Source organism: Macaca mulatta, chromosome 10 (genome assembly GCF_049350105.2).
Source record: "Macaca mulatta isolate MMU2019108-1 chromosome 10, T2T-MMU8v2.0, whole genome shotgun sequence".
In the NCBI taxonomy this organism is placed as follows: Eukaryota; Metazoa; Chordata; class Mammalia; order Primates; family Cercopithecidae; genus Macaca; species Macaca mulatta.
Window position 1 is genome coordinate 42,207,185 of NC_133415.1, and position 27,252 is coordinate 42,234,436.

Genomic DNA, 27,252 nt, shown 5'->3' on the forward strand with positions numbered 1-27,252 from the left:
TGTGAACAGTGGCCACTGTTGTTGTGACTGAGTGCCGTCCAACTGTGGGCATTTGCTCTGCTCAGTTCATTTAATTGGGCCAGGAATGGGGTTGCCCTGCCTTCAATAAGCTTGACGCATTGAACGAGGACTCAGTCAATAATGTACTCTGTAAATACGCTCTCCCGGCTAGAGTGAGCAAAGCCCAGGAAGCGGGTGGTCCTTCAGGATTAGCCAGGTGTTTGTGGTGGGGCCGGCTGTGCGGCTGCCAGAGCTAATGTGACCAGGAAGCCTCTGTCTCCGCCGGAGCTGGCCAGCATTACTGTTACACGTGTCGTAGGCAGAAGGTGGGCACTGCTGGGAAACTTGCTCATGTTCCTGTTTTCTGATTGGAAATTTAAGGTTTCTGAGCATCCTACATCAAATTTGTACATTGCTGAGACTGTACGCATTTCAACACTTGTTTTTTTCTGCTTTTCAGATCTATACAACCTGGCATTTGGCCGTGGTTTCCAGGACAGGCTGGATGCAGAGTGAAGTCCTCTCCTCACTGTCAATGTTTACAGATGTCTCTTTGTATGAACTTTGTATTTCTTGAGAGTTTCAATTAGGTTTTAACTTAACTAGACTTTTAAAATTGCCATGCCCATAACTCTACCAGTTACAATCGTGAGCTAACGTGGGTTTTTGGTTTTACTTTGATGAATGTTTAACATTTGCATGCTGGATGTGGGAGTGGAGGTCATTTATCTGCTTTTCCTTCTTGATTATACTGAGTGACTTTCAGGTAAGGTGTGGAAGGCGTGGTACAGGGTGAATTGCAGGCTGCAGTGTGGCGCAGTGGACGAGAGGCGCGGACCGCAGTGTGCACAGTGGATGAGAGTAAAGAGATTTCCATCCTTGAGGGAAACACACAACAAACAACTTTAAAAACTGATCATCTAGCTTACATGAGGTCCAACAAACTCAGTTTGCAAAGTTTAACTTCCAAGTTAACTTAGTAACTTTTCCCCTAAGTCATTAATTTAGTAGCTTATGTTTAAATATATTTCTTTTGTCTAAAACAAGTCATAAATTCTAAAATGAATGACTAAACATGTAATAATTTAGGCATACAGCACCTGAAGGGAAAACTGCCAGTATGCTAAAATATTGAATACAGATGCTTAAAAAATATAATGTAGCATTCTTACAAGGCATGTGCTTTTAGTATGTAACTTGGTGAGTAGTTTTGAGCTATATTTGTAGGAATGTGTATCTTGGAATACTTCAGGGCACCACTGCAGATGTGTGCATGAGATGTGTAAATACTGAATGTTCTTCTCCCTTCCCTTAAATGCAAAACATTAGCCCCCTTTATTTTTATTTTTATTTTTATTTTGAAGTGGACTCGCTCTTGTTGGCCAGGCTGGAGTGCAGTGACGCAAATCTTGGCTGACTGCAGCCTTCTCCTCCTGGGCTCAGGTGATCTTCCCACCTCAGCTTCCTGAGTAGCTGGGACTAGACACACGTCATCACGCCCAGCTAGTTTTTTTTGGTTTGTTTGTTTTGGATTTTTTTTTGTATTTTTAATAGAGACAGGGTTTTGCCATGTTTTCCAGACTGGTCTCGAGCTCCTGGGCTCAAGCAATCTGCCGGCCTCAGCCTCCCAAACTGCTGGAATTACAAGTGTGAGCACCACATCTGGCCCTTTTTTTTTTTCCTTCCAGAATTAGAAGTTGACTTTCAGAAAACCCTTCAACCTTGCAAACTTAATTTTCCATAATATGCCTCTAGGATAAAAACAAGACAGAAACAAACAAGTATGTGTGGACTGCAGTTAAAATTTTTCAACACAACATAGCTTAGGAAGGTTGACATTTATAAAGAGCAGGAGGCCCGTTCAGTGCCTTATAAGCACTGGGAATGGCGGTCTGTGGGCGACCCTAACGTTTGCGGCATCCTGAGACGTGATCGTGGTGCTCACGCTTTTACCGAGGATCTCCCGGGAGTACCAGAGGCTCTTCTTCAGTCCGCCAGCCAGGCAGCAGCTGCTGGAGAAGGAACAAACAGCAAAAGACAGATGTACACGGTGTTATTGTGGCATAGATGTTAAAAGCAGGCTCACTTTGTTCTTACAGTTTTAAAAAACTATAATGAAGTCCTTAAATATGTATTGCATTTCAGGATTTTAAAGCAGTTGTGGGTGTGTCTGTGTCTCTCTCTAGCTCCTGTTCGGGTGCTCCCAGCGAAGAGAGCTTAGAGACACCACCTTTCCTTGATGAGGTGACAGGGCCTGGAGAGGTGTGAACCCCGTGGTAGGGGGGTGACGGACCTGCAGGGAGGCTGGGTGAGCGTGGGGATCCACCGGCACTCCACGTTCCTGTAGGGAATCCACAGTTCTAAGTCTTTATGATATGGGTAAAATGAACCTGGAAGAGGTGTTATTTTTTAAGAAATGCCATGCTCTTTTTTCCTCATACTTTTCCGTGTTTAAGCAGCATCAAAGGCTAAGGCACTAGTAGCATGTTGGTTTGGAAACAATCTTGTTGGTTATTTTACGTTGAATCTGATATTAAGGTTGCCTGGTAACATAAGTTTTCCTTTAACAACATGGAACTCGGTTGAATCTGTTGCCCCATTGGCTGAGTCATCTGAAATCAGTGCGGTGGCACCTGAAGAGGCCGCTTTCTCGCGGAGGAAGCCGCTGCATTGGCAGGAGGCACCGCCCTTGATTGAGGGAGTGAGGCAGGTTTGCAGGAACCCCACGCGGCACCTGCGGCTCTCTCCTGCCCCCTGCTGGCTGGCCAAGCAGCCTCGCGACAGTGTGCTCAGCGTGAATGTTCAAGGGGCAGGCCAAGGCTTTTGTTCCACAAACACTGACTTCAGAAACGGCCGGCCCTGTGTGTTGAGCATGGCAAGAAAGACACGTGTGTCTTAAACCTCTTGAACCAAGCAAGTTGATGTCTCGAATGCATCTCGAAGGCTAATGACTTCGCTATGGTCAATATTCAGGAGAAAATAGGGTTTGATGAAATAGACAGGAGTGGCAAGTGACGTGCTTGTGCCCCGTATGACTAAGCGATGTCCTGGCTGTTCCACACCACGGCCTCTGAGCAGCCAGCGTGCAGATACTGGGTCAATTTAGATATCCCTGATCTCTACAGAGATTTGGTCAGGCAGCCCAGGAGCAGATAAACACAAACGCTGACTGGAAACCCTGGCACACAGAGGCGCTGGAAACAACAAGCTGCTATTAACATCATAGTGAGACGCAGTCTCCTGCTCTCTCAGGGGTGTCAGCTTCTTTTGCTTCTAGATTTTCGTCTGCATTACAATAGTTTTGTTCACTTTATCCCCATTACTCTGCTGTCTTCGCTGTTAAAGTCTCAGCCAGCACTTAGCTCTGACACTGCAAGAATTTCACTGTGCGGCTGACCAGGCCTGCCTGGCATGGCTGTAAAGCAGGCGAGAGAATTTCGGAAAGCAGTGAAGAGAACCCGAGGCAGGAAACAGCGTCACTGGTCCACATACGGCAGTGCGCCTGCAGCAGAGCATGTACGTGCACGTTTAGGCTAAACAGGTGTAGGAGAGAAGAAAACCGCCTATGATTAGTCACTTAAAATGCCACACACCCAACCCTTGAGACCCTAGGACATAGAGTAGTAGGGGTCTTGGAGACGGCAGGTGTGTTGAAGTCTGATTTTCTCACTTAGTTTTCCAGCAGCGTTTTCCTCCTCTGTAAGCTGGGGCTAAAAACTGCCCCGCATAGATTTGTGAATGGAACCAACGCGTGTAAAGTGGGGTAGCCCCCAGGACCTAGGAAGGACTCGTAGTCAGTGTCGATGGTCATGCGCACTGTACGGGTCCCCCAGGAAGACGATTGCCACAGATAACTCCCTCTGTTCGATGTCACTGAATGTAAAAGGTGGGACTTTGGCTTCTGATGTGTCTGGTTTGCTGCAGGCCGCGCTGCACCCCGTGGTTCCTGAGCCCTAGGCTGAAGTACGCCCTGCTGCATCACCTATGCCGCTTTTGCTGTGTAACGAGAGCTCCTGCCCTGGGAAGATTACTCGCGCCTGACAAGCACCACAGGCTGCAGCAAGACCTGTCCGAAGCGTGGACTGGGAGGACCCCGCGGTGGTCCTGTCCTCTCCAGGCTGGGAGTGACTTTGTGAGGTTTCTCAGCCCTTCTCTCAGGTGTCCTGTGTCTCATGGATCAGCCGACGAGCCCCGTCAGATGCCTCTCTCCTGTCTGGACGAGCACTCTCCAAAACGCTGCCTGCCACTCAGATCTCCTGGAACAGAGTGAGGCCACATCTGCAGACCTTACCGCACAGAGCCCCGAGGCATTCGGCAAGAAGGGGAGTGGGTTGCATGTGAGTTCCCACTGCAGAAGCCGGCTCTGCTCCGTACTCTGCGTTTGGGGTGCCGAATGTTCAGACCTGCTGTGTCTATCGGGGGCCATGGTGGGGTGGTAGGAGTGAGGTGGGGGGCGGAGCAGCTCGGATGGATCCAGGGAAGGACTTAGTTGAACCCCAGCTGCCCACATACTTATTGCTGGTCTTGCACAAGCTCCCTAGTTTCTCTGAGTGTCGGTTTGAATGTAAGACTAGCATGCTGCCCGAGTCTGAAGATGTCTGTGTGTGCGGGAATGCCTGGCGCAGTCACGATGGGTTTTCCTTCAGCCTCCTCCGTGCCCCTCCCTGGGTCAATCAGTATCCATGCGTGCCACAAGTAAATTACAGTCCGTCCGAAAAACCAGTTGATCCCTAGTTTTATGGTCAAGCATCGTGAGTGTCCTTGCCAGGAAATGTCACTAGATGTCTTGGGCCTGCTGGTCTATGTCCACAGCAATTCCCAGAACAGGCTGGTTCAGGACGTGGTAGGTGGGAGTCGGTGTTGTACGTAGGAGAGGCTGAAGTCAAAGGCTCATTTACTCTGTGAGGGGTGATCAGGATGACACATGAAGAGGAGCCAGGTGGCTGACCCTAGAGGTGGACAGTTGGGTCGGAGTGGCCACCCTCCAGCACGTGTTTCAAGGGATGCCTTCCCTGGGTCACGCAGCCCTGATCTGTAGTGCACAACTTCCCAGCTCCAGCCAATCTGGTCTTGCCGTCTCCTTCCAAGAAGGTAGGTGCGGGCACAGTTGCCTTTAAGCGGCTCCTTCTGGACACCGCAAAGCGGCAGCAAGCAAGCATGGGCGGCTTTTTTCTTATGTTGACCAAAATACGAGGGGTCAGCTTTGCATGATCCCATTCAGCATCACGCATGTGCATCGGCCACTCACCTGTCCATCTGCCATAGACAGGCCTGGACCGGACCATTGACTGGTCTTTACGGCAAAGAACCTAAAGGGCTCACAGGAAACCTGGAACCAGTGCAATGGTAACAGCGCAGCAATACCTGTCACTGATCAAGGGGTATTCTGGGCCGGACGCGGTGTTAAGTGATCCAGTTCGGTTAGCACTCTTAGAATTAACCCCCTTTTGCCTATCAGAAAATCAAGGATGGAGGGCATCAATGCCGGGGAGCAGGGAGTAAGGGGACACACAGAGGGGCTGAGGGGCTGGGCACTCTGAGCCCACGGATCTGCCCACAGGCCCTGGCTGCAGGGGCACCAGAGCTGCTGCTCTTGGAGAGGTTGAGGAGCTCTGGGGAAAAGATGGAGGCTGACGTGTGTAAGATTTGGATATTTTCAGAAGAGATTTTCAGCCTGGAATGAGCTGCAGGAGCTCCCCTGTGGGGTGAGAGAGGAAGGCCTTGGGGGCGTGTGGCTGAGCAAAGGCGCTGGGTCGCCAGGAGCCACCCCGGGCTTGCAAAGGGGTAGAAATGCAGCGGCCTGCACTGCAAGGGCACCGAGATGTGGTTGCTTCTCTTCCTGACCGTGACAGGCACAAATGGTGTTGATGGTGGAATGCACTGACTCTGCCTTCAGATAACTCCTCCTGTCTTTTAAAACCTGGGCCGCTCATTTAAACTTGGTGGCCTCAGGTGAATAGTCAGAAACAGTTTCTGATGAGGTTGCAGAGATTGTGTGCGGCCTCTGATTGTGCTCCGCCTCTAATTATGTGCGGTCTCTGATTGTGTGTGGTCTCTGATTGTGCTCAGCCTGTGATTGTGGCCTCTGATTCTGTGTGGTCTCTGATTGTTCACGGCCTCTGATTGTGCACAGCCTCTGTGCGTGGCCTGATTGTGGGTTGGTTGAGTTTCCCGGGATTAAGCAGATGAGCCTCATGCTGGGGCAGGTGTGCCTTGTGTTGGGCACGTGGAGGAGGAAGAAGTTTAACCCACCCCCTCTTTGAGAATGGCAGGGCAGTAACAGAAAGGTGACTGATTTGTACATGGCCATCCTCATGAGGTGAGGACCTGAAAAGTTTACTGTTTTCCTGGAAAGCTGCTCTGGGCGTCACCATCACTGGTCATGGACAGCAGCTCAGAAGCCCACTTAAGGTGCAGGGAGGGACCGGCACTGGTCACTCCGATGGCCAGGCGATGGCTGCCTTTGCGCAAAGCTAGAGTGGAGTCAGAGTCAATTTGGAAAGTGTAGGCTTTGATTTAGGTCAAGACTGGTCAGTCTTCCTAAAATACTAGCCATGAAAACTTTCATAGATTGTAGTTCTTTGGGAGGTTAATATGTGGTTTGGAGACGTTTAAAGCATAGAGCACATGGCCAGTGTTGAATTACATTTTGTTCAGTGTAACTGACGGGACACTGGGCCTGAGTCCCAGGCCTGCCACGGGGTTCAGGGAGCTTCAGAGAGGGGGATACGTGTGCTCAAGTTTTCGCAGATGGGATGGGACATGGGCACTGGGCTGGAATGCTCTAACCTTCAATCTTCAGTCATCGGTACTGAAAGGAATGTGCAGGAACAAACTCACCTGTGTGCACGCATGTCGTTTTTAAAGATGGACGAGCTTTTGGGAAATTTAAAGACTTTTCAAGTTTTGAAGGAAGATGGGATGACACTGGAAACGTCAGGAGTCTTGGCTTGGTGACCAGGTCCATCACCACGCACATGGTCCCTAACCTTGCATGCCTCTGATTGGACACAGTGGGTGACCAGGTCCCTAACCTCGCACATCTCTGATCCCGCACAGCGGGTGACCAGGTCCGTAACTTGAAAGCTTCTGATTGGGCGCAGCTGGTGACAAGGTGTGTAACCTTGCCTGGCTCTGATTGGACACAGCAGGTAACCAGGTCCCTAACCTCGCACACCTCTGATTATGCACAGCGGGTGACCAAGTCCATAACCTCACGCTTCTGTGCACAGCGGGTGACCAGGTCCCTAACCTCAAATCTTCTGATTGGGTGCAGTGGGTGACCAGGTCTGGAACCTCGCATGGCTCTGATTGTGCACAGCGGGTGACCAGGTCTGGAACCTCGCACACCTCTGATCGTGCACAGCGGGTGACCAGGTCCATGACCTCACGCCTCTCTGCACTGTGGGTGACCGGTCCATAACTTCACACCTCTGATCGTGCACAGCTGGCGGGCACAGGACCCACTTCAGTGAGGGGCTGACTTCCCAGGTGTGAAGGGGAAATGCTGTGTGGCTCGCTAAGCCCCTCCATGCTTTGGGGGCTCCAGGCTGTGTCTGGCAAGTAGGATGTTGTCCCAGGAGGCCGCTGTGTGTTGGGGATGGGAGGCAGCTGCAGGGTTGAAACAGGATGTTGTCCCAGGAGGCTGCTCTGTGTGGGGGTGGGAGGCAGCTGCAGGGTGGTGAGGGCGTGTGTATTGCTGGGAGTGGCCTGATCTGTGCCTTCTGCACGTGAGTTCTGGCGATTCTCTTCCGGCATGTTGGTGTATCATTCAGCGCCACCATCACATTTGAGATGAACTGTGCTCTATGAGTGGCCCTGCCCCGGGTCATGACCACACGCTGGACTTGAGCTGTGGGAGCCACATGGACAGCTGGAAGCCTCAGACCCCAGGGCTACACACACCGAGATTTCCCGGCTGCGTCTCCCCAGGCCTCGGGCTGATCTCCCTTCCTGCTGCTGTCCCAACCCCTGACACAGCACAGCTTCACTCTCAGAAGATGCCATGGAGCTTGTCTGCTGTTCGTAAATGTTATGTACATTTGGATGCGTTCGCTTCATGCAGAAGTCCTGCAAGCAGGAGATAATGGAGGCTTGGCTCCAACTGGTCTCCAGGAGTCTCTCTCCACCTGCAACCCAGCAAGTCAAGGTTACTTAAATGTGTCATCTGAAGGTAACAAGCATGGGAAACGTGTCAATGCTGTGGAGTGCAAGGTGGTTATGGGAATACCAGCACACTCTTGTTCTGCCAAATGTCCTGTCGTGTAGATGTCACAGCCTCCTTTTCTTTGTCACCGGTGTTCCTAATCCCCTGGATTTCTCAAATTTCTGGATTTCTCAGGTTCTTTACTTCTCCAGAAAAAAAAAACCTGCCCTATTTTCCTGTTACCGCTGAAAGGGGCTTTTACAGCAGGAGGTGATGCAGCAGCTGTCAGTATAGGTACATGCAGCATTCTACTAGTCTCAGGTGCACCCAGAGGGAATATAGCTGGGCAGGTGGTCCCCATCTCCTGTGGCATCGGGGGCACCCACAGGACTCACACCTGGGCAGGTGGCTCCATCTCCACTGGTGTCAGGTGCACACAGGACTCACAGCTGGGCGGGTTGCTTATTGCCAGGAAGTACAACTGGGGTTCAGCCCAGAGCCTCAGGCAGGGGGTTAACAGATTGGAAAGGTTGAGAACCTTGGCTTGATCACTGAGACACAAATTGTGGCAGTAGAAGGTGGACATTCCCCCGTCCATTCCTCAAACGTTTTGATTTCTCCTGTTTCCCTGAACAGGGTCTTTTTAACTCCTAAGATAACTCCTGTGTAGATATCTGTATATCCTTGTAGAGGGACTAGAGACACTGCTGGTAAGTTAGTAACTCTGTATTGATGAGGTGCCAGTTATTAGTCTGTTGCCTTAAAACATCAGCGGTTGGAATTGCTCCTCTGAACATGACTGGACGTGTTGCCATTCTCTGTACGGTTTTCTTTTGGGTAAGTGTGCACGGTTCCAGGAAGAGTGCTGGGCTGCAGTAACGTGTGGGTGGACACAGGTCCCAGCAGTATAGTATCCCTCGGAGGGCAGCCATGAAATGTGATGTTCTAGTGAATTGGTTTATGTAGCTGTTGCCTTCTGTTATGAGGCTGAAAAGAACGGAGTTAGTGGCCAGTTGTTACTCAGGTCTTGTGCTTTCTTAGGAAAAAGGAAGATGCACTAAATTTTTAGTGGCAAAGTGACACAACACGGTAACACAGGAAGCATCTCATCTCGTTACTTGTGACTTGGTCACGGAGCCTGTGGGTGCTTCTCTGCACGGTCAGACTTGGTCACGGAGCCGTGGGTGCTTCTCTGCATGGTCATCCTGCAGCTTCCAAGTCCCTTCCTCACTCTCCCAGACTAACGTGGCCATACTAGGGATCCTACTCGCAGGTCTGATGGCAACATTGCATGCTGGCTTCGTCCCCCAGGACTTGCAAGTGGTTCATGCCTGGAATAGTTCCGTGGTAGCAGAGTATCTGGGTGGCCGGCCTCGGCTTCCAGCATGACCTTTATTCTCCACAGTGCGTTGGAACTGATTTTTGAGCAACAGTGATTTAACAGTGATTGATATACTGTGGGTCTCCAGCCCAAGGAGATGAGGATAAATACTCTTCGTTGTTCTTTCATGCTCTGGGTGGGCAGGGAGTTGGATTAAAGGCTGCAGCTGATGCCTGCATGTGTCGTGAGAGGAAGAGTATTTCCACGAAATCGTCTGTTTACAGAATTAGATCAGTTGTATCTATAACACAGAAGTTGAAAGCAGTTGACTTCAAGTGTGATCAGGAAGCTGGAGTTTAATTTCTGAGTAAAATAATTACTGTGGAAATGAGTCTTTGGACTTGGAATTGAAATGACTGGTGGTAAATTTAGGGTAAGTCACAGTAGCGGGTTAAGACAAAACATCTGATGTAGGCTGCAGAGTTTTTGAGGTCTGTATAGAACCGTGACGAAAATGGTAGGGGACAAAGAAGGATTGTCCTGTTCTGAAAGATTTAAAAAGTGGATTACAAATGGGGACCTCAGGGTGCATGTAGAGGCTGTCAAACATAACACGGTGCTTCGCAGCAGAAGGGTAAGAGCCGAAGGGATGTCTCTGGATGTTCTTCAGAAGAACCCTCCCTCTCAGTGTGGAAGCTGTTTTTAGTGTCCACCGGTTCTGGGTCTGCCAGCGATGTCTCCTGGGTGGTCAGGTGGCGCGCTCAGAGAAAGACGCAAGCAACCCTTCCGAGGTTTTCTGCCAGCTTTAAGATAATCTTTGTAGCCCTTGGTTCCATTTGTTTCTCCCTTGTAGTTTTATTTTATTTTTTTAATTTATGTATAGTAGCACTGTCACTCTTTTGTGGGCAGTTCTGTTAGTTTCCTAGTGCTTATGTCCATCCACTTCATTGAAGTGGCTGTTCGATCTTTCTAATTTTTTAATTGGAACCTTTATTGTCCTCTGTTTCTTTCCCTTTCATGTAGCATTTTGCTTGTCTTATCTACAGAAAGTCCTGGCGGGATTTATGCTGGAATTGTAAGTCTGCAGGTCAGTGTCCTGGTGGGATTTATGCTGGAATTGTAAGTCTGGAGGTCAGTGTCCTGGTGGGATTTATGCTGGAATTGTAAGTCTGCAGGTCAGTGTCCTGGTGGGATTTATGCTGGAATTGTAAGTCTGCAGGTCAGTGTCCTGGCGGGGTTTATGCTGGAATTGTGGTAACTCTATTGGTCAATGTGGAGAGAATTGGCGTCTTGATCATGTTGCCGCTTCTCCTTGGACTTGTGGCTCAGTTGACGTAGCTCTTTTCTTTCTTCAGCATTTTGTGGTTTTCTTTGTACACATCATCTGTGTGTTTTGTTAGGTTTATACTTAATTGCTTTTTATATAGCTACTGTGACTGTGTTGTTTTTAAAATTTGGGTCCCAGGTACTAATTGCCCATATGTAGAGTAAGATTTGACTGTGTGCTGTGACTTCACTAAACTCAGCTGTTGGATCTAGGACTGACTTTTGTAGATTCCTTGGGAATTTTTATATGTAGGCTTTTGGTGTGACTTGAGTTTTCTCGTTTCTGTTGTCAGTTTCTTTGATTTGTGCTCATTATGATGTATTTTTACTGGCTTTGAGTTGAAGATAGAAGCTTAGATTATGGACCTGAGACCTTACTTTTTTAAACTATGAGACTTTCGTGCTATAAACTTACTTCCCATCATTATTTTGGCTGCATTTCACAGATTGTAGTTTTTGTTTCAGTTCACTTGAAAACTATTTTCCTTTGAACACTCATGGTGGTTTTATTTAGTTCACTCAAATCTCATTTTAGCAAAAGATAAAAATTCATGCAGGTTTAGTTCCTGCATGTGCCTCATAATATCTTCATGTTCTGTGCCTAGACCAGTAAACAATTGAGCTTACCAGGGAGACGGTTGCATGGTATATTGATGTTGTAAAAATTATTACGTGGGAATGTGAATGTTTTTGAGACAGGGTCTCTATCACCTAGGCTGGAGTATAGTGGTGCAATCAGAGCTCAGTGCAACCTCGAGCTCCCAGGCTCAAGCAATCCTCCCACCTCAGCCTCCCGAGTAGCTGAGACTACAGGTGCATGCTGTCACACCCAATTAATTATGATTTCTTTTTTTTTTTTTTATTTTTTGTAGCAATGGGGTTTCACTATGTTGCTCAGGCTGGTCTTAAACTCCTGGGCTTGAGCCAAGTGGTCTCAAGGCCTCAATGACCAGGCCTTTCCTGACAAGGCTTCACTGTCAAGGCCTCACTGACCAGGAGCTCACTGACAAGTGCTCTCTGTCAAGGCCTCACTGACAAGGAGCTTACCAACAAGGGATCACTGTCAAGGCCTCACTGACCAGCACCTCACTGACAAGGCCTCACTGACCAAGAGCTAACAAGTCCTTACTTTCAAGGCCTCACTGACCAGGAACTTATTTACAATGCTTCACTCTCATGACCTCACTGACCAGGACCACACTGAGAAGGCCCCACAGTCAAGGCCTCACTGACCAGATCTTTACTGACAAGGCCTCACTGTCAAGGTCTCACTGACCAGGTCCTTAATAACAAGGCCTCAATGTCAAGGTTTTAGTGACCAGGAACTTACTGACAATATCTCATTGCCAAGGCCTCACTCTCAGTCTTCACTGACAAGTAGCTTACTGACAAGGTCTCACTGTTAAGGCCTCACGGACCAGAAGCTTACTGACAGGGAATCACTGTCAACGCCTCACTGACCGGGCCCTTACGGAAAACGTCTCACTGTCAAGGCCACACTAACCAGGATCTGACTGACTAGACCTCAATGTCAAGGCCTCACTGACCAGGTCCTTACTGACAAGGCTTCATTGTCAAGGCCTCACTGTAAAGGCTTCACTGACCAGGTCCTTAGTGACAAGGCCTCAGTGTCAAGACCTCACTAACCAGGTCCTTATGGACAAGGCTGCATTTTCAAGTCCTCACTGACCAGGAACTCACTGAGAAGGCCTCATGGTCAAGGCCTCACTGACGAGGCCTCATTGACCAGGTTATTACTGATAAGGACTCACTGTCAAGGCCTCACTGACAAGGTCCTTACTGACAAGTCCTCATTGTCAACACCTCACTGACCAGGTATTTAATGACAAGGCCACACTGGCAAGGCCTCACTGACCAGGTCCTTAGTAACAAGACATCACTGTCAAGGCCTCACTAACAAGGACCTTAGTAACAAGGCCTCACTGTCAAGGCCTCACTCACCAGGAGCTTATTGACAGGGCCTCACTCTCAAGGCGTCACTCATCAGGTGCTTAATGACAAGGCCTCACTGTCAAGGCCTCAGTCTCAAGGCCTCACTGAACAGGAGCTTACTGAAAAGGCCTCACTGGCAACACCTCACTGACCAGGAGCTTCAGGAGCTTACTGACAAGGCCTCACTGACAAGCTCCTTACTGACAAGGCCTCACTGTCAAGTCCTCACTGATCCGGTCCTTTCGCACATGGCCTCACGGTCAGGGCCTCACTGACCAGGACCTCACTGACAAGGCCTCACTGTCAAGACCTCATTGACAAGGAGTTTATTGACAAGGCCTCACTATCAAGGCCTCACTGACCAGGTCCTTACTGACAAGGTCTCACTGTCAAGGCCTCACTGACTAGGACCTCACTGACAAGGCTTCACTGTCAAAGCCTCACCGACCCGGAACTTACTGTCAAAGCCTCACTGTCAAGGGCTCACTGACCAGGATCTTACTGACAAGGTCTCACTGTCAAGGCTTCAGTGACCAGGTCCTTACTGGCAAGGCCTCATTGTCAAGGCCTGACAGACCGGGTCCTTGCTGTCAAGGCCTCAGTGAGAAGGGCTCACTGAAACCAGGTGCCTACTGAGAAGACCTCACTAATGAGGGCCTCAATAACAAGAGCTCACTGACCAGGTCCTTGCTGCTAAGGCCTCACTGACAAGGGCTCATGGACCAGGTCCTTACTGACAAGGCCTCACTGATCAGGTTCCACCTATCAGGACCCCATTGTCTGGCCCCAGAGATGAAACCCCACTTACCAGCCTCCAGGGAATAGATTGCCAGTGACCAGACCCCTACTAACCAGGCTTCAGGTGACTAGATGTCCCTGACCGGGACCCTAGTGATTAGGCTCCCCTGAACAGGCACCCACTGCTCAGATCTCCGCTGACCAGGTCACCCCGTAGACCAATGCTACAAAGCCATCACTGACCAAATCCTCTCTGACCAGGCCCCCACTGATTAGGTTCCACTGACCGGGCTGCCCTGACCAGGGCCCCACTGGCAAGGGCCTCACTGATGAGGACATGGTCCCATGTCCCATGTCCCTGGTCACACTCAAAACACAATTATGCCTTTTCAAACATTTCCAAAAATCTTAACTCATTACAAACGTAAAAATTTCAAAGTCTCATCTGAGACAAGGCTACAGTCCCTTTTACCAATGAGTCCCTGAATTTAAAAGGGATTTCTTTTCTTTCAAGGTACAGTGATGGTACAGGCATTGGGTAAGTCTTCTCAATCCAAAGGGAAGAAATTCCCCAGAAAAAAATAACACAAATGGAAGTCCAAAACCCAGCAGAACAGTATTCACTCAATCTTTAAGCTCCATAATCATCAAGAGAACTCACTATCATGCAGACAGCATTAAGGAGATAGTGTTTAACCATTCATGAAGAATCCATTGCCCCATCCTCATCTTTCACCCCACCCACAATCTCCCCCATTCTCCCCACACCCCTACCTCTAACACCCACTCTTCTCCATGATTAAATCACCTCTCACCAGGCCCCCCCTTAAACATTCCCCGTTACAATTCCATGAGAGTATTGGTAGGGACACAGTGTCAAATCATATTATTCTGACCCCAGTCCCCCCAAATCTCATATCCTTGTCACACTGCAAAATACAATGACACCTTCTCTACAGTCCCCCGAAGTCTTAATTCATTCCAGCATTTACTCAAATGTCTAAAGCCCAAAGTCTCATCTGAGACAAGACTGCCGGACAAATACAAAACAAATTAACCACTTCCAAGGTACAATGATTGTACAGGCATTGGGTAAGCATTCCCAGTGAAAAGGAAAAAAAAAAAAAAAAAAACTGCCAGAAAGAAGCAAAAAACACAGATGGAACTTACAGACCCCATGCAAGTCAAAAACACAGCAGGCCAGTCATTGAAATCTATGGCTCCCAAATCATCCTTTCTGCATCTACATCCCACATCTAGAGCACAGGGGTGGACGGCTGGGCTCCCAAGGCCTTGGGCAGCTCAGTGTCTGTGGCTGTGCAGGGTCTTTCCCGGACAGTTGCCCTCATGGGCTGGGCTGGTGTTGAGTGCCTGTGGCTTTTCCACACTGGGGGTGCAAGCAGTTGGTGGGTCTATGAATCTGAGGTCTGGAAAATGGTATATCCCTGTGTGGGGGCTCCAACCCTATATGTTCCTTCTGTACTGCCCTAGTAGAGGATTCCCATGAGGCTCTGCCTCTTGGAAAAGCTTCTGCCTGGACACCCAGGTTTTCCCGTGCATACTCTGGAGTCTAGACAAAGGCTCCCAAGCCTCTAGTTTTGTGCGTTGTGCACCTACTGGCTTAACACTATGTGGAAACCACCAAGGCTTGAAGCTTGCACCCCTGAAACGGTGACCCAAGCTGTACCTGTGCATCTTTCAGTCATGGCTGGAGCTGGAGCTGGAGCTGCAGGGATGCAAGCAGCAAGGTCCTGAGGAGGCACACAGCAGCTTAACCAAGGTACTGACCCAGGAAACCATTCTTTCGTCCTAGGACTCAGGGCTGTGACAGCAAGCTCTGCTGGGGTCTGGAAAATGGTGGAAGAAAATTCAAAGGTCTGCAAAGGTCTCTGAAATGCCTTCAAGATCTTTTTAATATTGTCTTAGCTTTTAGCACTGGGCTCCATTTTATGCAAATGTATGAAGACTTCTTGAATTTTCCCACTGAAAATCAGCTTTTCTTTTTGACCACTTGGCCAGGCTGCAAATGGTCCAGACTTTTAGGCTCTACTTCTCACTTAAACTTAAATTTCAAATTCAGGTCATTTATTCGGTCACACAGAAGACCACAGGCTGTTCGATACAGACAAGACACCACTTGAGCTTTGCTGCCTAGAAGTTCATTCCACCAAATACACCCTAAATCATCACCCTCAAGTTCAAAGTTTCACAGGTCTCCAGGACACTGGCACCATGCTGCCAAGTTGTTTGCTAAGGCAAAACAAAAGTAACCTGGGCTCCTGTTCCCAGTAAATTGCCCATTTTCATCTGAGACCTTCTAACCCTGGCTTTCACTGTCCATCCTTCAGTCACCTCTTTAATTGTAACTATTTCACAAGTCTCTATGGTCACTCTTTTAATTATAACTATTTATCACGTTTCTATAATAGTCCAAACTTTCTCTCACCTTTCTGCCGTCTTCCAAGCCCTCCAAACTGTGCAGCTTCTGGTCATTACCCACTTCTGAACCTGCTTCTACATTTTCAGCTATCATTGTGGCAGCCTGGCAATGTGGTAAAAAAAGAAAAGTCAATTTTCAGGGAGAAAATTCAAGAAGCCTTCAGATATTTGCATATAAAAGAAACCAAATGCTAATATTAAGAAAAAAAAAAAGGAAAAACATTTTCAGGGCATTTCATAGCTCCACTCTTAGATTATAAATATTCTGTAATATTATTTTTAAAAGAGGTTTAATTGGCTCATGGTTCTGTAGACTGTAAAGGGAGCATAGTGGCTTCTCCTTCTGGGAGGATTCAGGAAGCCTGTTAACCATACCAGAAGGCCAAGCAACAATGAGATGTTCCATATGGCAGGAGTAGGAGGAAGACAGAGAGAGGAAAGAGGTGCCACATCCTGTTATACAACCAGATCTCGTGAGAACTCACTATCAGGAGATCAGCATCAAGAAGATTAACCATTGGTGAAGATCTGCCCACACCACTGCCTACTGTTTCCAGGCAGATGCCTCCTGCAGAGGCAGAACCTCTTGGAGAAACTCTACTAGGGCAGTACAGAAGGAAAATACAGTCTTGGAGTCCCCACACAGGAGGCCACCATCCTCCAGACCCCAGATTCATAGACCCACCAACAGCTTGCACTCTGAGTGTGGAAAAGCTACAGGCACTCAACCCCAGCCCAGCCCATGAGAGCAGCCATGGGGGCTAAAGCCTGCAACGTCACAGGTGCACTTCCCTAGACATTCCATGAGCCTCTGCCTCTGTAGCAGACTACTCCTACTTTCTGCTACCCACCACCATCTCACCACCCTACTAACAACCTACTCCTCACCCGACCCACCCCTTTTCCTTCCACCTCCACCCCGTTCCCATCCATGATTAAATCACCTCCAGCCAGGCCCCATGTCCAACAATAACGATTACAACTCACATGAGTTTTGGTAAAGAAACACAGCCAAATCATATTATCCTGACACTGATTCCCTGAAGTCTCATTTCCTTTCATGGAGCAAAATATTCATGCTTTTTCAAAAGTTTCCAAAAGTCTTAACTCATTCCAACATTAAATCAAATCCAAAATATTTAACATATCATCTGAGACAAGTCTACAGTACCTTTTGCCTATGAGTCCCTGAATTTAACAGGATGCTCTTTTCTTTCAAGGTATAAGAATGGTACAGGCATTGGGTAAGTTTTCTCAATCCAAAGGGAAGTAATTTCCCAGGAATATAACACAAATAAGACCACAGGCCCAGTGCAAGTCCAAAACACAGGAGGCCAGTATCCATTCATACTCACAGCTCCAAAACCGTGAAGGGAACTCACTATCAAAAGGACAGCAATAAGGAGATAGTGTTTAATCATTTGTCAAAGATCCGCTCCCTGCCCCCAATTTTCACCCCTCACTCGCACCATAATTCCCCCATTCTCCTGACCCCCCAACCTTCCAACCCCGACTCTCCACCATGATTAAATCACCTTCCACCAGCCCTGCCTTTAACATTTTGATTACAATTCCACATGAATTTTGATAGTGACACAGAGCTAAATTTTATTATTCTGTCCCTAGCTCCCCAAATCTCATGTCCTTCTCACATTGCAAAATGCTTTCCCTACAGTCCCCTAAAATCTTATATCATTCCAGTATTTATACAAACATTCAGAGCTTAAAATCTCATCTGACACAAGGATACAGTCCCTTAGGCCCATGTGCCTCTGAAATATAAAGCAAATTAACTACTTCCAAGGTACAATGCTTGTACAGAGATTGGGTTAAGCATTCCCAGCCAAAAGGAAGACTTTTGCTGAAAAAAACAAAACACAGATAGGACTTACTGGAACCATGAAACTACAAACCCAGAAGGCCAGTCATTCAATCCTACAGCTCCAAAATCACCCTTTTTGAAACCTTGTCCCTCATCCAGGTCACAAGGATGTGAGGGCTGGGTTCCCAAGGCCTTGGGCAGCTCTGTGCCTGTGGCTTTGCAGGGTTTGTGCCCCATGGCTGCCCTCATGGGCTGGGCTGGTGTTGAGTGCCTATGGCTTTTTCCCACTGATGATACAAATTGTTGGGGTGGTCCATGAATCTGGGGTCTGCATGATGGTGGCCTCCAGTGTGGGGGCTCCAACCCAGTATTTTCTTTCTGCACTGCCCTAGTAGAGGTTTCATATAAGGCTCTGCCTTTTTGGGATGCTTTTGCCTGGACACCCAGGCATTTCCAGACATCTTTCAAAATCTATAGAGAGGCTCCCAAGCCTCTAGTCTCATGCTGTATCCACCAGTGTCTTAACATTATGAGGAAGCCACCAAGGCTTCTAGCCTACACCCTCTGAAGCAGAGATCCAAACTGTAACTGCATCTTTCAGCCACGGCTGGAGCTAGAGATGAAGCTGCAGACATGCAGGCAGCAGGGCCCAGAAGGCTGCACATAGATGAGCTTGCGGGGGTGGGGGTGGGAGTAGTGGGGGAGGTCATGGAGCTGGCCAAAGAAACCATTCTTCACTCCTAGGCCCCAGGGCCTGTGACAGCAAGGGTTGCTGCAAAGGTCTCTGAAATGCCTTCAAGGCCTTTTCCCTATTGTCTTGGCTATTAGCACTGGGCTCCTTTTCATATAAATTTCTGAAGCCTTCCTCAATGTTCCCCCTGAAAATAAGCTTTTCTTTTTGACCCCTTGGCCAGGCTGCAAATTTTCCAAACTTTTGAGTTCTGTTTCTCATTTAATATAAGAGTTGGGACTTATTTAATGTAAGTCTCATTCAGAGGTCATTTCCTCCTTCACATATAAGAACACAGGCTGTTCGATGCAGGCAGGACACCTCTTGAGCTTTGCTGCCTAGAAGTTCATTCCACCAGACACTCAGTAAATCATTACCCTCAAGTTCAAAGTTTCACAGATCTCTAGGGGAGGGTCACTGAGCAGCCATGTTCTTTGCTACAGCAAATCAAAAGTGACGTTTGCTCCTGTTCCCAGTCAGTTCCTCATTTTCACCTGAGACCTTCTAAGTCTGATCTTTACTGTCCATTTTCCTGTCAGCCTTCTGATCACAAGTATTGGACAGTTATTTACAACAATCCAAACTTTCCCTCATCTTCTTGTCTTCGAAACCCTCCAAACTCTTCCAACCTCTGTCTTCTACTCCCTTCTGAACTAGCTCTCTTTGCCGCAGCCTAACAATGTGGTAAATGAAGACAAGTCCATTTTCAGGGGGAAAAATCAAGAAGGCTTCAGATACTTGAATGAAAAGAAGCTGAGTGCTGACTCCCAAGACAATAGGGAAAAGGTCTTCAAGACATTTAGTAGATCCACTTTGCAGTACTAACTTTCTCTATGATTATAAAAAAAAGAGGTTTAGTTCGCTCATGATTCTGCAGGCTGTAAGGAAGTATAGCGGCTTCTGCATCTGAGAGGACTCAGAAAGCCTCCCAATGATACCAAAATGTCAAGAGGCAATGACATGATTCGTGTGGCAGGAGTAGGAGCAAGACAGAGAGAGAAAAGAAGTGTCATGCCCTATTATACAACCAACTCTCATGAGAACTCACTATCACTAGGGCAGCATCATGAAGATGGTGCTTAAACGTTGCTGAAGGATCCACAACCCACCCCCAACTCCCACTGTTTCCAGACAGAAGCCTCCTTCAGAGGCAGAGCCTCTTGGAAAATCTCTACTAGGGAAGTGTGGAAGGAATATATGGGCTTGGAGTCCCCACACAGATGGCCACCAACTTCCAGACCCCAGATTCATAGACCCACCAACAGCTCACACCCTCAGTGTGGAAAAGCTACAGGCCCTCAACACCAGGCCACCCCATGAGAACGGCTGCAGGGGCTAAAGCCTGCAAAGCCACAGGTGCACTGCCCTAGTAGAAGTTTTCTATGAGCCTCTCACTCTGCAGCAGGCTATTTCCCCTTCCTATTACCCCCCACCCTCCCACCATTCTACTGCCAGCCTACTCCTCCCCACCCTAACCAACCCTTTTCTTTCCACCCCCACCCCTCCCATACATTATTAAATCACCTCCCCGAGACCCCACCTTCAACATTCAGAATAACAATTCCACATGGATTTTTACAGGGACACACAGCCAAACCATATTATTCTGTTCCTGATACCCCCAGCATCTCATGACCTTATCACACAGTAAAATACAATCACGCCTTCTCAAAAGTTTCCAACGGTCTTAACTCATTCCAAATGTAGAAATTTCAAAGTCTTATCGGAGACAAGGCTGCTGTCCCTTCTGCCTATGAATCCCTGAATTGAAAAGGGATTTCTTTTCTTTCAAGGTACAATGATGGTACAGGCATTGTGTAAGCTTTATCTATCCAAAGGGAAGAAATTTCCAAGAGAAATAACACAAATGGGTCCACAGGCCCAATGTACGTCCAAAACCCAGCAGGACAGTATTCACTCCATCTTTAAACTCCAAAATCATCAAGAGAACTTACTATCATGTGGACAGCCTTAAGGAGATAGTGTTTAAACATTTGTGAAGAATCCACCCCCCACCTCATCTTTCACCCTCACCCACAAAATAATCTCTCCCATTCTCCCCACACGCCTACCTCCAACACCCATTCTTCTCCATGATTAAATCGCCTTCCACCAGGTCCCACCTTTAACATTCCCCATTACAATTACACATGAGTATTGGTAGGGACACAGAGCCAAATCATATTACTCTGGCCCTGGCTCCCCAAATCTTATATCCATGTCATACTGCAAAATACAATGATGACCTCTCTACTGTCTCCCAGTGACTTAACTCATTCCAACATTTACTGAAATGTCTAAGGACTTACAGACCCCATGAAGTCAAAAACCCAGCAGGCTAGTCATTGAATCCTACAGCTCCAATCACCTTTTCTGAATCACATCTCACAACTAGAGCACAGGGGTGTGATGGCTGGGCTCCCAAGGCCTTGGGCAGCTCTGCACCTGTGGCTTTGCAGCTGTCCTCATGGCCTGGGCTGGTGTTGAGTGCCTGTACCTTTTCCACGGTGAGGGTGCAAGCAGTTGGTGGGTCTATGAATCTGGGGTCTGGAGAATGATGCCTCCATGTTTAGAGGTTCCAACCCTATATATTCCTTCTGTGCTGCCCTAGTAGAGGTTTCCCATGAGGCTCTGCCTGTTGGAAAAGCTTCCGCCTGAACACCCAGGTTTTCCCATACATACTCTGGAGTCTAGCCAAAGCTCCTAATCCTCTAGTTTTGTGCTCTGTGCACCTCCTGGGTTAACGCTATGTGGAAGCCACCAAGGCTTGAAGCTTGCACCTCTGAAGCAGTGACCCAAGCTGTACCTGTGTATCTTTCAGCCATGGCTGGAGCTGGAGCTGGAGCTGCCGGGATGCAAGCAGCAGGGTCCTGAGGCTGCACATAGAGGGGAGTCATGGAACTGGCCCAGGAAACCATTCTTCTCTCCCAGGCCCCAGGACCTGTGACAGCAAGGGCTGCTGCAAAGGTCTCCGAAATAGCTTCAAGGCCTTTTCCCGATTGTTTGGCTCCTTTTCATGCAAGTTTCTGAAGCCTTCCTAAATTTTCCCAATGAAAATCAACTTTTCTTTTTGACTACTTGGAAAGGCTGAAAATTTTCCAAACTTTTGAGTTTTGTTTCTCATTTAATATAAAAGTTGGGATTCATTTAATATAAGACCCATCCAGAGGTCATTTCCTCGGTCATATAAGGGCACAGGCTGTCTGATGCAGACAGGACACCTCTTAAGTTTTGCTACCCAGAGGTTCATTCTACCAGATATGCACTAAGACGTCACCCTCAATTTCAAACTTTTACATATCTCCAAGGAAGGGTTACCATGCAGCTTTGCTAAACCAAAACAAAAGTAACCTTGGCTCCTGTTCCCAGTAAGCTCCTCATTTTCATCTGAGACCTTCTAAGTGTGATCTTTACTATTTTCCTGTCAGCTTTCTGATCACAAGTATTGAACAATTCTTTACAAAGATCCAAACGTTCCCTCATCTTCCTGTCATCGAAACCCTCCAACCTCTCCTGACCTCTATCTGCTCCCCCCTTCTGAACCTCTTTCTACATTATCAGCTCTCTTTGTCAGAGCCTGGCAATGTGGTAAAGGAAGGCAAGCCCATGTTCAGGGGGAAAATACAGAAAGGCTTCAGATACTTGAACGAAAAGAAGCTGAGTGCTGACTCCCAAGACAATAGGGAAAAGCCCTTAAAGACATTTCATTCATCCACTTCACAGTGCTAATTTTCTCCATGATCCGAAAGAAAAGGGGTTTAATTGGTCATTGATTCTGCAGACTGCCAGGAAGTGGCTTCTGCATCTGAGAGGACTCAGGAAGCCTCCCACTCATATCGGAATGTCAAGTGGCAATGGAATGTTTCATATGCCACAAGTAGGAGCAAGACAGAGAGAGGAAAAAGGTGTCATGCCCTCTTACTCAACCCGATCTCATGAGAACTCAATATCACAAGGGTAGCATCATGAAGATGGTGCTTAAACATTGGTGAAAGCTCTACCCCACAGCCCCAACTCCCATTGTTTCCAGGCAGAAGCCTCCTGTAGATGCGGAGCCTCTTGGAAAACCTCTAGTATGGAAATGCAGAAAGAAAATATGGGCTTGGAGCCCCCACAGAGGTCACCACCAACCTCTAGGCCCCAGATTCATAGACTCACCAACAGCTCCCACTCTCAGTGTGGAAAACCTACAGGCACTCAATACCAGCCCAGCCCAGGCCACGAGAACAGCTGAGGGGCTAAACTCTCCAAAGACACAGATGCTACAATTCCACATGAGTTTCATAGGGACGCACAGGCAAACCACATTATTCTGACACTGATATCCCAGACTCTCCTGTCCTTATCACAGAGCAAAATACAATCATGACTTTTCAAAAGCTTGCAAAAGTCTTAACTCATTCCAAATGTAAAAAATTCAAAGTCTCATCTGAGACAAGGCTACAGTCCCTTCTGCCTATGAGTCCCTGAATTTAAAATGGAGTTCTTTTCTTTCAAGGTACAATGATGGTACCGCCATTGTGTAAGCTTTTTCAATCAAAGGGAAAAAATGTACAAGAAAAATAACACAAATGGGCCCACAGGCCCAATGCAAGTCCAAAACCCAGCAGGAGAGTATTACTCCATCTCACAGTTCCAAAATCATCGAGAGAACTCACTGTCATGCGGACAGCATTAAGGAGACAGTGTTTAACCATTTGTGAAGAATCTGCTCCCCCACCCTCATCTTTCACCCTCACCCACATAATAATCTCTCCCATTCCTCTAACACCCTTCATTCCTCCTACCCCTACCTCCAACACCCGCTATTCTTCTCCATGATTAAATCACCTTCCCCCAGGCCCCGCCTTTAATATTCCCCATTACAACTCCACGTGAGTTTGGTAGGGATGCAGAGCCAAATCATATTATTCTGACCCTGGCCCCATGTATCTCATGCTGTTCTCACACTGCAAAATTCAATGATGCCTTCTCCACAGTTTCCCAATGCCTTAACTCATTCCAGCATTTACTCAAATGTCCAAAGCCCAAGGTCTCTTCTGAGAAAAGGCTGCTGTCCCTTCTGCCCCTGAGCCTCTGAAATACAAAACAAATTAACCATTTCCAAGGTACAATAATTGTACAAGCATTGGGTAAGCATTCCCAGGCAAAAGGAAGAAATTTGCCAGAAAGAAGCAAAAAACACAGATGGGACTTACAGACCCCATGAAAGTCAAAAACCCAGCAGGCCAGTCAATGAATCCTACAGCTCAAGATCATTTTGTTGTTGTTGTTGTTAAATCCAGATACCACATCCAGAGCATGAGGCTGTGAGGCCTTGGGCAGCTCTGCACCTATGGCTTTGCAGGGTCTATCTCCCACAATTTCCCTCATGGGCTGGGCAGGTGTTGAGTACCTGTAGTTTTCCCACAGGGAGGGTGCAAGCTGTTAGTGAGTCTATGAATCTGGCATTTGCAGAATGGTGCCTCCCTGTGTGGGGGGTTCCAACCCTAGATGTTCCTTCTCTAATGCCCTAGTAAAGGATTCCCATGAGGCTCTGCCTCTTGGAAAGGTTTTGACCTGGAGAACCAGGATTTTCCATACCTACCCTGGAGTCTAGACAAAGAATCCCCAGCCTCTAGTTTTTGTGCTGTGTGCACCTGGTGGCTTAACACTATGTGAAAGCCACCAAGGCTTGCAGCTTGCATCCTCTGAAACAGTGAGCCAAGCTGTACCTGTGCATCTTTCAGCCATGGCTGGAGCTGGAGCTGGAGCTGCAGGGATGCAGCCAGCAGTGTCCTGAGTATGGACACAGCAGGGGGGCCATGGGACAGGAGAAGAAAAGCATTCTTATCTCCCAGGCCTCAGGGCCTGTGACAACAAGGGCAGCTGCAAAAGTCTTTGAAATGCCTTCAAGGCCTTTTAACATTGTATTGGCTAGTAGCACTGAACTCCATTTTATGCAAATTTCTGAAGCCTTCTTGAAATTTCCCAGTGATAATCAGATTTTCTTTTTGACCACTTGGCCAGGCTGCCAATTTTCCAAACTTTTAAGCTCTCATTCTCATTTAAACATAACTTTCACCTTGAGGTCATTTCTTTGGTCACATGTAAGACCACAGGCTGTTCCACACAGACAGGACACCTCTTGAGCTTTGCTGCCTAAAAGTTCATTCCACCAGATACACTCTAAATCATCACCCTCACGTTCAAAGGCTCACAGGTCTCTGCATTAGGGGCATCATGCAGCGACATTCTCTGCTAAGGCAAAAGAAAACTGACCTCAGCTCCTGGTCCCAGTAAGCTCCTCATGTTCATTTGAGATCTTCTAAGCCTGCCCATCACTGTCCATCCTTCTGTCACCTTTTTAATTATAACTATTTAACAAGTCTCTACACTGGTCCATACTTTTCCTCATCTTCCTGTCTTCTTCCAAGACCTCCAAACTCTCCAACCTCTGGCAGTTACACACTTCTCAACCTGTTTCTACATTTTCAGCTATGTTTGTTGCAGGCTAGCAATGTGGTAAAAGAAGAAAAGTCCATTTCAGGAGAAAAATTCATGCAGGCTTCAGATATTTGCCTGAAAACTAGCTGAGTACTGACTGCCAAGACAACAGGGAAAAGACCTTGAAGGCATTTCATAACTCCACTTCACAGCACTAATTTTCTCTATAATCAGAAAGAAAAGAGGTTGAACTGGCTCATGGTTCTGCAAGCTTTAAATAAATCATGGAGGCTTCTACTTCTAGGAGGACTCAGGAAGCCTCCCAATCATACCAGAAGACCAAGTAGCAATGGTATAATGTATATGGCAGAAGTAGAAACAAGACAGAGAGAGGAAAAAGATGCCACACTCTGTTATACAACCAGATTTCCTGAGAACTTCTTGTCACAAGGTCAGCATCAAGAAGATGTTGCTTCACCATTGGTGAAAGATCTGCCCCCTACCAGCCCCACTCCTCACTGTTTCTAAGCAGAAACCTGAGGCACAGGCAGAGGCAGAGTGTCTTGGAAAACCTCTACTCGGACAGTGCAAAAAAAAATATGGGCTTGGAGGCCCCACACAGGAGGTTACCATCCTCCAGACACAAAATTCACAGACCCACAAACAGCTTACACTCTCAGTATGGAAAAGCTACAGGCACTCAACACCAGCACAACCATGAAAGCAGTCATGGGGGATAAGGCCTGCAGAGTCACAGGTGCACTGCCCTAGTAGAGGTTTTTCATGAGGCTCTGCCTCTGCGGCAGACTACTCCCCCTTTCTACTGCCCACCACCCTCTCACCACCCTACTGCCAGCTTACTCCTCTGACCCTACCCACTTGTTTTTCCTTCCACCCTTACCAACCTCCCATTTATGATTAAATCACCTCCCACCAGGCCCTACCTCCAACATTCAGGAACACAATTCCCCATAATTTTTTGTACGGAAACACAGCCAAACCATATTATTCTGACCCTGATATCCCCACATCTCATGTCCTTCTCACAGAGAAGAACACAAACGTCTTTTCAAAAATTTCCAAAAGTTTTAACTCATTGCAGTAGTAACTCAAATGTAATAAGTTCAAGTCTCATCCACGACAAGGCTGCAATCCCTTCTGACTATGAGTCCCTGAATATAAAAGGGAGTTCTTTTCTTTCAAGTTACAGTGATGGTGCAGGCACAGGCACTGGGTAAGCTTTCTCAACCCAAAGGGAAGATTTTCCCAGAAAAATAACACAACTGGGACACAGGCCAATGCGAGTCCAAAACCCAGCAGGACAGCAATCATTTTTCATGAGAACTCACTATCACACAGACCGCATTAAGGAGATACTGTTTAACCATTTGTGAAGGTTCTGCCACCCATTCTCATGTTCTACCCCCAGCCGCGCCATGAAACCCCATTCTCCCACACTCCCACTTCAAACCTCCATTGTCCACCATGATTAAATCAGCTTCTGCCGAGCCCCACATTTAACATTCCCCATTACAATTCCACAAGAGTTTTGATAGGGAAACAGAGCCAAATCATATTCTCCCCTTGGTCCCCCAATTTCATGTCCTTCTCATACTGCAAAATACAATGATGCATTCTGTACAGTCCCCCAATGGCTTAACTCATTCCAGCATTTACTCAAATGTCAAAAGCCCAAAGTCTCTTCTGACATAAGGTTGCCATCCGTGCTGCACCTGAGTCTTTGAAATACAACGCAAGTTAGCTAATTCCAAGGTATAATGATTGTACAGGCATTGGGTAAGCATTCCAAGCCAAAAAGAAGAAATTTGCCAGAAAGCAGCACAAAACACGGATGGGACTCACAGATCCCATGCAAGTAAAAAATCCAGCAGGCCACTCATTCCATCCCACAGCTCCAAATCATCTTTTTGGAATATATGTCCACATCCAGAGCCCAGGGTGGTGTGATAGCTGGGATCCCCAGGCCTTGGGAAGCTCTGCACCTGTGGCATTGCAGAATCTTTCCCCTCCAGCTGCCCTCGTGGGTTGGGCTGGTGTTGAGTACTTGTAGCTTTTCAACACTAAGGGTGCAAGCAGTTGGTGGGTCTATAAAACTGGGGCATGGAAATGGTGCCTCTCTGTATGGGTATGGGGACTCCAACCCTGTACTCTCCTTCTGCACTGCCCGAGTAGAGGTTTACCACGAGGCTCTGCCTCTTGGAAAAGCTTCTGGCTGGACACCCAGGCTTTCAGATACATCCTCTGGAGTCTAGACGAAGGCTCTGAAGCCTCTGGTCTTGTGCTTTATGCACCTGCTAGCTTAACATTATGTGGAAGCCACCAAGACTTGG

At 47.7% G+C, this 27,252-nt stretch overlaps 2 protein-coding genes across 3 annotated transcripts in view; one reads left to right on the plus strand and one right to left on the minus strand.

Moving 5' to 3' along the window:
• Positions 1-27,252, plus strand: part of LOC144331493 (uncharacterized) — a 137,440-nt gene that overhangs the window by 85,571 nt on the left and 24,617 nt on the right. The window lies entirely within an intron of this gene.
• Positions 1,451-27,252, minus strand: part of LOC144332012 (uncharacterized) — a 35,267-nt gene continuing 9,465 nt past the window's right edge. Inside the window, exons 2-4 of one of the 2 annotated variants that reach the window (XM_077951031.1) lie at positions 15,931-16,026; positions 15,172-15,331; positions 1,451-2,012 (exon numbers count right to left, since the gene is read on the minus strand). In XM_077951031.1, coding sequence (XP_077807157.1) covers positions 1,987-2,012; positions 15,172-15,331; positions 15,931-16,026 — 282 coding nt within the window. In that variant the 3' untranslated portion in view covers positions 1,451-1,986. The remainder of the gene's footprint in view (positions 2,013-15,171; positions 15,332-15,930; positions 16,027-27,252) is intronic. The other variant, XM_077951032.1, reaches the window with a different exon arrangement.